Source organism: Phalaenopsis equestris, unplaced genomic scaffold, assembly GCF_001263595.1.
Source record: "Phalaenopsis equestris unplaced genomic scaffold, ASM126359v1 Scaffold000552, whole genome shotgun sequence".
In the NCBI taxonomy this organism is placed as follows: Eukaryota; Viridiplantae; Streptophyta; class Magnoliopsida; order Asparagales; family Orchidaceae; genus Phalaenopsis; species Phalaenopsis equestris.
The window spans coordinates 197,573-208,773 of NW_018164992.1; the positions used below are offsets into that span (position 1 = coordinate 197,573).

The 11,201-nt window shown below is 32.7% G+C and overlaps 1 protein-coding gene across 1 annotated transcript in view; it reads left to right on the plus strand.

The window, feature by feature from the left end:
- The first annotated feature begins 10,544 nt into the window (after positions 1-10,544).
- Positions 10,545-11,201, plus strand: part of LOC110029172 (leucine aminopeptidase 2, chloroplastic-like) — a 41,714-nt gene continuing 41,057 nt past the window's right edge. The window contains exon 1 of the mRNA XM_020731342.1: positions 10,545-10,699. Coding sequence (XP_020587001.1) covers positions 10,631-10,699 — 69 coding nt within the window. The 5' untranslated portion in view covers positions 10,545-10,630. The remainder of the gene's footprint in view (positions 10,700-11,201) is intronic.

Here is an 11,201-nt window from a genome sequence, read left to right on the forward strand (position 1 = left end):
AGTTGGCTGTCGGCTCCCACCGCATCCAATTCACACCCATTGTTAACATTTATTCACTTTCACAAATTTAGAAAAATAATGGCAACAATTCCTTTCTCTCATAAGCCTATTTTCTATTGATCCATGTAAAATGTTGCTTTGTCCCACCTCCTCATTTTAAATATTTATGATAAACCAATAACTCTGTCGTCAAACCGTCTTTAAACCAAATTTCAAATCAATTAATATTCGACCTCATCATTATTCACATTTCCAAAATCTAAATTAAAAAAAAAATAGTCAAAAAATATTAAATTTTGGTATAATTTGTCTCAGTCATAAATTGTTTATGTCCCCAATCTTATCCTTAGGGAAAAAAAATTTAATAAATAGTATATTTACATTGATTATTTTCTTTACATATGATTGGTGAACTTTTTTTATGAATTATTATGTACCACATTGTACTCCAAATTAGATAAATATGTTGGATTCTTAACATGAATGAATGAGCCCAACATTTTTCTTCTATTTTGCACCTCTTATGATGATTGCGAGTTTCTCATTATGCCTTCTCTTTTAACCAATCCTCCAAAATGAATGCAATGTTAAATTTCATATTCAGTTTTGCAAGCCATATGTTCAAACCAATCAACAAGTTACATGGCTTTGTCTTCTACCGCTTGCTCTTTGTTAGAAACACTTTGGATGCATACCAAAGCTTTGAACGTTTTATGAATATATAAATGCACCACTAAAAATTCTTTCATTCTATGGAAAGGCCAAGTTATTTTACCTATAGATTTCAATTAAAAAAGCTTCATAAAGAACAAAATTTATTCTACACCCATGGCAAGACATGAAGGTTTTTAATGTCCTCTTTCATAAATTGTTCAATAATTTTATTGGCACAAATTGAACGATCAAATTAAAATGTTTGTTAAAACATGTGTCTATAAACATGCAAAATCATAGCTCCCTAAATTCGTAGAATTATTAAATTCGTTGAATGTCCCAAATGCAAAATGGGAATACATTCATAAATTTTCTCAATAATCTTTCGAACTCTAATGATAGAACCTTTATTTTCAATAGCAGATTGATTATCAAAATATGATAATCTTTTGCTTTTATTGTTGAATTCCCCCCCTAATTTATTATTATTATGAAAAAGAGTTCGCTTCTAATAACAAATCTTAGCATTGAATATAATTTTTTGTAACAGAGAAACTTTTATAATTGGTGACTATTTTTTCATGGGCCAACATAACTCTTTATCAAAATAAACCTTACTTGAAATAATTTATGGATGTCTAGAACCTACATTAGTTATGGATATCATCTACACTTCCTTTATGGAAATCATAAAAATAACCTTATTAATTGTAACAAAATTTTATAACAACTTTGTCTCAATCTATGTGTCACATTTAAGCAAATGAAATAGCTTGCTAATAAAAAAACAACATGAAGTAGTTTTTCAAATAGGAGATTACATCCTTGTTCGATTTCAACCTTATCAACAAGTCTTTTTTACTCGCTAACAATTATTCATACTAACCAAATGCTACTTTGGGCTTTTTGGGATGCTTCGACATAATGGAAGTGTAGTCCATAAATTGGATTTACTATCAACTGCATACATTCATCCAATTTTTATGTTTCATTTTTAAAGCCTCATCATAAAACATCTTATTTTACCAATGATTTGTTTACTTTCAGATCTTAGAGGAACATTTGATCGTCCAACCACTAGCAATCATGCCAATAATATTACATACAACCAATAGAAAAGCCAATCTCTTAGATATTGGTTCATTAAGATCTACAACTTGAAGATGCTTTTCGGTTTCATATCCAAACTATAAATGCTTCCAAAATATGACATTAACGATAAAGTCAATTTCAAATGATGTACAAATGATACATGTTAAAGTCCAAAATCACAAAGTTTTTTATTTAATTTTGCACATTTAGGTCAATTTTTTTAATTTACTTCTTTATGCTTGCAAATTTTTATTAAGACTGGCTGTTTTATTTACTTTTAGCTTTTGTCTTATAGATAAAAAATACTAATTTTATCTTAACTTTTTAAGGAATAAAACTATCAACTCTTTTCCCTTTGTTTCTATCTTTTTTTTTTTTGCAATTGCTTGTCGCTAAGCAACAGATCAAATTTTTAGAGAAATACTTTTCATGAAATACACTCCTAGAATTTAGTATTTCTACAGATATATGCATATATAAGAAAGAACAATAATGAGTGATAATGGGTCATTTTTATTATTGGGTAAAAGGAATTTCCTTATTTGAAAGATTTGAACTTAAGATTTTTGTATATTTAATCTAATGTCAGTACTAAATTTAATTTTCTCTCATAAATTCTGACATTTTTTTTGTATAATGCAATGTTTGACTGATGTCTTTAATTTGTAAGGAATAACTCGGTAATGATTGTGATTCTTTTTTATATTAAATGGTGATGATTTCATCTTTCTTTCTTTGGCTATAAACTTTCAATGAGATCCCTTTATGAATCAATTAAACATCAATAATATGGAAGAATATACTTCCATATATATTTTATTAAATCTTCAGAGGTTTACAATTTATGGTTTCAAAAATGTTGAGAATAAGAAAAATGGAAGTTCCTAGAAATTCAATATATTTTATTGATACTTCTTTCTAAATTACATTTCATTTTTTTTATTTTAATTACTCAAGATAATCGGTGAATCATTCTTTCCCTTTCTCTTTTATGATATGATTATTTGTTAATTATTTGACTACTATCAAATCATGATGCAACACTCTCCTTACAAACATGCCTTCCTCCTCTATGTTGGACTTTGGCCATTAATATTTGAAAACAATCTAATAATAGATTTCACAATCTCTTTCACTTTTCACCTATGTTTATTATCATCAAACTTATTTGTTATTCTAGTGCTACAATCTACAAATGAGCAAAAATAAAACTATGCCACAAGATATTAGCAAACATTACAATTTCATTTAGTACTAAAAGAAGTTGGTTTCTACTCTTTTGATATTTGTGTTTCTCTTAAGTTTTTATTTCAATTTTCATATTCAATTCATTTATTATTTTACATAATTTGGGCCATGTTTTTTTTACTATTACATTACTATTGCATTTATGTTCATGATATGAAATTCTCTTAACATTTTTGCAAATAAAAAATCTTGTTTATTTCTATTTGGACTTTATATTACTCTTTATTATGTGCTTTATGAGCTTTTTTTTTCTTATGTTTGAAGAAATATATGATCGATTTAGGGCAGTTCTCCCACATCACTATTTTTTAGACCCCTATCACATATGCATTTGGCTACTTTTTATTTATTATTTTATTAAAATTTATGTGGTGGGAAGCTATTTTTTTAATAACCATAAATGTTAAAGTATATTTGCTAAACTAAAACTATTTTTAAAATTTTCAATAAATAAATTATTTATAATATTGACTATAATTTAAAAATAAAATTAATTTTCCCACAATATATTTACAATAACTTTTTATAAAAATTACAGTCTCTCCAAACGGACTCTTAAATGCATAACGAGCATACGACATGGAGATACACTTCGAACTAAACCCTACGCCAGAGCTTATCTTTTTTTATTTTATTCAATGAACATGTTTATTTATTTATTTTTAATCATCTCAAATAATGGTCAATGAATATTACATCTAAATCAAGTATTTGTCTTTTATTGATTATTATTAAAATATATATAATATTTATTTATTTTAATTAATCTTTCTCTTGAGCTACGTGGAATGATAGGTATACATTTGTTTTATTCTTTTAATATATTAATGTAATTGTACCGTTATCTAGTGAAAGTAAATAAAATTTTAAAAATTAAAATTAAGGTTGTGAAATTTTAAATTAAATTTATTTAATTTACATTATCTATAATAAATAGATTGAAATGGGGACAGAAGAAAATACGTTAAATTTTGTTTATAGACACCAAATAAGAAAATAAATAAACATATAATGGAACAAAAAATAAGACACTATCCATTAAGTATTCACAAAATAAAATTAATTGCGGGTGAATCTTATTTGTGATATATAAGCTAACAGATCGTTTCGCTAACGGTTTGATTTTGGGCTGAGCTGAGATTAGCTTAAAATTGGCTCGAATAAAATAAGTGTGGCTCAAAAAAAAATATGTGTGACTCGTTATATTTGATGTTCAGCCAGCGCGGCATGAAATTAAATTGGGTTCAATCCAGCTCGAAATCGAAACGAGTTATCTCAAATTGAGTTATTTAGATTTGTATTAGATTGAAATCGACTTGATCAGACTCAAAATCAAAACGAGCTGGCTCAATTTTAATTATTTGGATCAATTCTAGCTTAAAATCTGCTCATGGCAAATATAGAATGGGTTCCAAAAGGATGTTTATATCATGAATAAACAATTACATCTTTTATTTTATTATTGTAATATTTGAGTGAATACATTCATATTATAATTAAGGATTGGAAATAAACACTCACTTCTATGAAGAATTTACATAAACAAATTTAAATTGCATTTCTTCCGTTTTAGTACATGAATAAATGCTATTTAATTTCAATTAAGGTTAAAGAGGAAAAAATGGAAACTAAAAGAAAAGGTTCCATTGCAAATTTTCATATTAAATTCATAATTTATGAGGGAGAGAAATTTGAGAAACTTAATTGGCACCAGTAAGTGCAATTAAATAAAGATTTAAAATAAAGAATAAAAAAAGCTTTGCATTCATACCACATGATTTTTTAGTCATACCACATGATTTTTTATGCAAATACATATCTAATGGGTATATTTGATACTTATTGATGCGTAACAGAAAATTCGCGACGGTATAGTAATTATTTATCAACGAGATTGTGACGTTGGCAGGGAAGATTAACATGCCAATAAGTATATTTTGATACTTATTGGTATGTGCTAAAAAATTCATAATAGTTTTGTAATCATTCAACATGTTAGTGTTGTAGGAAAGTTTAACACACACACACGTATAATGTAAATAACAAATAGAGATCTAAAAAATTTTAGGTTGAAAACTCAAAAAAGGAAAATTCACGGGGCATAGCTTGGTCAACAAGATCCACTATAAGCTTGCGAGTATAGGTATAAACATTGTCCCACATACGGGAAATTGTTAGGTATGGCTCATATACCAGTAAATTTGGAGTATTTAGAAATGGAGAGGTGTGTCTCTTTGATTAGTGGGTTGGGGGGAGCGATGACTTGTTTGTAAATTTATCTATGAGTTTTATCTATAAATAGATGTGTAACATTATGGGCATGCAACTCATCTTAAATAGTAAATTCGCCGCTTTACTCCAGAGAACGTAGACATCTTTGTCGAACCTCATTAAATCTCTGTGTTATTCTAGTTTTGTGTTGATTTATATTTTTCTTCGCCCTAATTTCTCAACAATTGGTATCAGAGAGAGGTTCTAGGACAGGGAACAAAATTATTGGCTCAAGGAAAAGGAATAAGATTTTAGAAAGAAGTTTGACCGTTAGGTCTTCGACGAGAAGATGGATTGGTGACGAGTTTCGCGCGATTAATTCGTGGAGGAAGGAGTTCAGGGCTTGGATCACAAAAAAGGCGAATCGCGGCGTCTTCCGCGGCAAGAGATCGTGACGTAGAAGGTCGATCGTGGACGGTAGAGGGCGCTTCTACTACAGGAGGAAATTGGGCGATTGATCGATTCCGATTTCGGCAGTTTTGTGGCAGGAAAACGAAGGCTTCAAGCGGGATCACAGCACCTTTGATTGTGAGAAAGTAGACGACATTTGTGATTGGTTCGGGAGAAAGAGTTTTGCGGTGTTCATCGTTCGCAACAGGCTCATTTGGGCGTTCGATTCATAAAGGATTTGCGACGAGGAGTTTGCGAGTTCGGTTTCACGGTCGTGATTCGTCACGACAGTTAACGCGTGCAGGAAAGAGTTTCCGAGTTTGCGAATTGCGAGAAGAATTTTCCGCTGGAGTTCGTTCGGCAGTTTGCGGCTTCTGAAAAAAGAGTTTGTAAAAGGCACACTGGCTCACAGGAACGAACATGTGCGAAACAGTTCAGATAAAGGGTTGTGGTAGTTCAGCGAGTTCTGCTTCTGGAGTTAAAAGCAGAGTCGCGGGTTCGCGCGACACGTAGAGGCGACTTTCACGCTTATGGTTCGTAGAAGAAATTGCGACATGTGGAGTTCAAGGAATTCTGGTAGTTTGGGGTTTGGAGCAAGAACAGAGACGAGCGAATCGCGGTATTCGCGAATTCGGCAACAAGTTCGATTCAGCCCAGGCGAGTTGCAGAAGAAATTCCGGATCGAGGCTTCAGAAGAAGAGGCAGTCGAGAGTTCGCCGATTTCATAGAGGAGAGGAGTTCGATGGTGTTCAGTCAATTGAGTTCGCAAATTTGTCGCAGGAGGAGTTGCGACAGGTGGAGTACGCGAATTTCACGGATTGTTCGCAGGTTTGTCACAGAAGAAATATTGACAGGTGAAGTTTGGCTGATGTTCGCAGTATTTCAACCAAATTTTTGTGCGAACAAGAAAGGTGCTTCATGTGAAAATTTTGATTCACAAATCATAGGAAATTACGAAAAATTTTCTGCAATTGACAAAGGAAATTTCAGGGAATTTCGGATTGTGACAAACAATAGTGAAAGATTTGTTGACACAACAATGAATTTTGAAGTCATTGCGAACTATGAAACCTGATGATAATATCTATAAATTGTTGGGGAGTATAGTTGTAGGTGAAGTTCACTCTGTCGAATCATATGATGAAAATGCAGCAGGAAAGTTGACCAAGCTAGGTATTTTCAACAAGTTCTTGCTTTACGTAAACTTGTTAAATGTTTGCAGCTGCTAGTTGGCATGGTTGCCCCAACCCACTTCAATGTAAGAAACTCTATAATGTATTTCTCCTAAGGAGCTGAATATTTGTATGGTGGAATTTTTTCTCCGAAGGGGCTGGTTATTCGCAAGGTGGAGATTTTCTCCTAAGGTGTTGAATATTTGCCAAGGTGGAGAATTGTTAGGTATGACTCATATATCAGGAAATTTGGAGTATCTTGAAATGGAGATGTGTGTCACCTGTAATGAAAATGTGTCTTTTGGTGTGAAGAGGTGTGCCTCTTGGATTAGTGGGTTGGGGGGGGGGGGGGGGGGGGGAGGGCGGGTTTGCATGTAACTCTTCTGAAATACTAAATTCGCCGCTCTGCTCCCAATGACATAGACATCTTTGTCGAACCTCGTTAAATCTCTGTGTTATTTTTCTGGATTTGCGTTGTTTCACCCTAAATTTCACAACAGAAAATGGTATAAAGTTCTTCTAAGTACATTATTCATACGTAGAATGATTCCTTATACAATGGTTGAGAGTTGTTGCCACTTTGAGTTGTTGTCGAAACTTTGAAGCATTATCTTCGGGGGTACATCGTTGCTCGATATCTATGGCATTGCACTGTTTTATATGGTCATCACTCTTCACGAGACTTCATTGCAAAGTAAATTGTCACTCCATAAGGTTCACCAATGACGATGAGCATAGAATGCCCAACGGCCGTCAACGACAGGCAATGAGCGGTGGTCGGCGACGACAACAATGATCGTCAAGTCATTAGTCTAGAACAAGTCTGAAAGTTTGCTCCTTCTCCTCCTAATCCAGCTCTAGTTCTAGCTTGAAGTCTTGGTCTCATTTCATGAAGGAAGTAAGACTCTATTGATGAATTCTATGATTGACATTCTCTGTAAACAATGCATAAATTTGGACCACGCCGTTTGATGACCCAAAATGATTCCCTCGATCAAATGATATTTTGTGGTTATTTAAGTGCTTTAATGATGTCAGAAATTAGTGATCTATAGTTCATTGGTTTCAATTCATTTAGATGCACGATTTGACTATAAACTTGTCGAATTTGAAATCTATTTGATTCTCCAATTAACTACCCAAAGCTTCCAAAAGTGGTTTTATTACTTGGTTCAGACTTGATTTGACTCAGTTTCAATTAATTTTGGTGTCATTGAGTTCGTCTCGTCTCGTCAGACAGTTCGATTGTATGTTTATTGAATTTTTTAGTTTCTAGTTGATTTTTAATTTGAGTTTTAAAGTTTATTGCTGAAAAAATATATCGAGATTTGTGTCATGATTTCAGATTCAAATTAAATGATAAAAATTTATCGATGCAGTATCACTCATACTTAACTTATAAGTCATAAAATGATAGTGTTATAAATTTATGCATAAAAAGATGTATTTTATATTTAAATAATTAGTAATTATGATAATTTTTACGTGATGTTAAATGTTTGAGTTTTATTTCTGTAAATATGTAATTTTATTTATTATTATTTTTATCGTTATATTTTCATATTGTTGATCCCTTCTTGTTTGAGGTATTTACTTAGATACCACCCAATTATTATCTATTTACATATCCATCATTTAAATGTTATTTTTTACATTTATATAACTGAAATCTTTCATATTATATATAAAAGATATTACTAATTTAACCTATCAAAAGTGAAATGCACATTTTCTTGCAAGGTTGTGTAAATATTGAAGTTTAGGCACTAGATATGTAAATACACTGGCATTAAGTGGTATGCTTGCAAATCTTCTTTCTTTTTTTCATTATTTTATATGAGTCTCAGCATTTCCTTCATTTGTTAGAATTTTAAGAGTTATTATACAGTGATTTTTTTGGGGGGGAATTTTATGGATATTTATAAAACCAGCACTATTTACATTTATATTTATCTTATTTATTCTATTATTTTTAATATAAAGTGATGTCAAAGAAGTGGTTTAGGCATGCCAAATAGCAATGACCACTAAGTAATTAGGTCTAATGAAAAACTCTTTTATGAACATCATGCCAAATGTGCATAAGAGTTAACTTGGACTAAACATGACGACATAAGCTTGTGAGTCATGAGTGTGTTGGGCGCTTGTATGTATTGAGGACATGCGAGCGGATGTGTTTTGGCAATGACATCCATGTTGTGAAAAACGATGACAATGAAACAAAAAATTGGAACGAGAAAAAATTGCACGCAGAAAAAACACCAGAGCGACACACGGATTTACGGGGTTCGACAAATTTGCCTACGTTCACGGAGCTGCTGAGGATTTTATTTCTTCAAGGAATTACACCGTCGAGCGCCTCGACGTTTACAAGAAAATCTCTATTTTCTTCTCTCCATTCCTCTCTCTCTCTTCCTCTCTTTCTTTTAGCTCTCAAGAGGACTTGGCTTGGCCTTTGCTTGACTTGCAGTTCCTTTAAACCAAAAGAGACTATTTATGGAAACCATGAGAGCGATAGGTGGGAGGTAGGTCTGCGGTAGGTGGGAGGTAGGTCTGCGGTATGTGGGTGTGGTAGGTGGGAGGTAGGTTTGCGGTAGGTGGGAGGTAGGTCTGCGGTGAGATACTTAATTAAGAAGTTAATTAAATTCGGTGGATCGGGTCTCCACATTACCCAACAATTCTCCCACTTGGAGACTGAGACACTGAATGTATCACCTACTAGCTGCATTATCTACTAACTATACCGATCTTTTTCTCAAACATGCTATCCTCCATCTCTGCAACTCGAAGCCCCTGTCTTCATGCCAGAAGACCAGCTAAAGTTGAGCACAACTTCAACTTCTCATGAGTAACACCTTCAGTTGACATATCACCGTCAACGTAGCCTCGTACCACCAAGCTCTTTCCTGGGTTACTCTTGTATCTGCTTACAACTCCCACTGCATGAGCAATATTCTGCCCCTGCTGAAATCCCTTTTCAACAAGTCCAGCCGTGTACCTCTTACTGACATCAAGTGCAACCTTTACCCGGTATACCCACTTGCTGTGCAATGTCTTCTTTCTTGGTGAGACATTCATGGAATGCACGTTAAGAGACTTTAAATCTTATGAAAAAAGTAAGATTTACTTAATATTTTGGGGCATGTACATACATGCCACGCACAATTCTGATGTATTTACATATTTAACAAATAAACATTCATATTCACATATATATCGATAAAATTTTTAACATCACATCAAAAATTTTCTCATTATCATCTTTTAAAAAATAAAATAAAATTTCATCATAATTTTTTTTAAGAATAAAATAAATAATCATATTTACATAAAAAATAACATCATGTTCATTTATGTAAAAATCTTTGGCAATTGTAAATTCACAAGATTATGTGATTCGTATGCAAAATTTTCTAATATTTTTTGAGTGCTGAAGGTGCTGTAGTAACCTTGAGCATAATTACACACGTAGCACTAGAAACACTACCAATTATTATTTACAAAATATTGCATATAAATTATATTTTTGAACTATAAAATCGATTTATTTATGGTTGCTATCATCAAAACATTGAAAATATGATAAAATTGAAAAATATGAGTTGTGATTTTATTAAGAATTTTAATTTTTTAGTGTAATTTAAAAAATGTTATATTTGTAAATAATAATGTCTCTGCTGCTATGTATGTTATTGTGCCGACTTTTACGAGCGTGCTCTTGACAGTCCTATAAGAATCGAGACGGCTGCCGTCTCTCTCCGTCTCCCGTTCTCGAAAGCTCTGAGCATCGTCGGAAAGTTGCAATGGCAAGCGGAGGAGAAGGCCGCGCCACTCTCGGTCTAACGAAGCCCGTTGCAATCGAAGTTCCTCAGGTCAAATTTTATTTTATTTTTTCTCCTCTTTATTCTGTCAGGCATGGAGTGTGTGACTGTGTTGATGAATCCAAGCTGCTTGATGAATAATACGGAAGTTGTTTTCGCGAGGATTGGCTTCTGTTGGATTTTACTACGGTGTATTTGTTTGCGACTGGTTGCTTATTTATGGGACGTTTTTTTTTTCTGAGGTTATGGTTTGCTGGCGGCGCTGATGCGTTGATTTGCCCTACGAAATTGGTCAACTTGTCATTCTTATTTGTTTTTTTGATCTGTTTGAATGATTATGGAGTGGCTTTTTATTTGCATTCATCTTTTCATTGTGATTCTGTTGTGAGATATGTACTTCCTGACATAGAAATGAGACGAAAAAGAACACAAGCAAACACAGATCGTTTACGTGGTTCGATCCAACTGGATCTACGTCCACGGGAGGGAATCAATCAAATATTTCACTAAGGCAAAAGAAATGGAGAATACATAGCTTATACATAGAGATGAG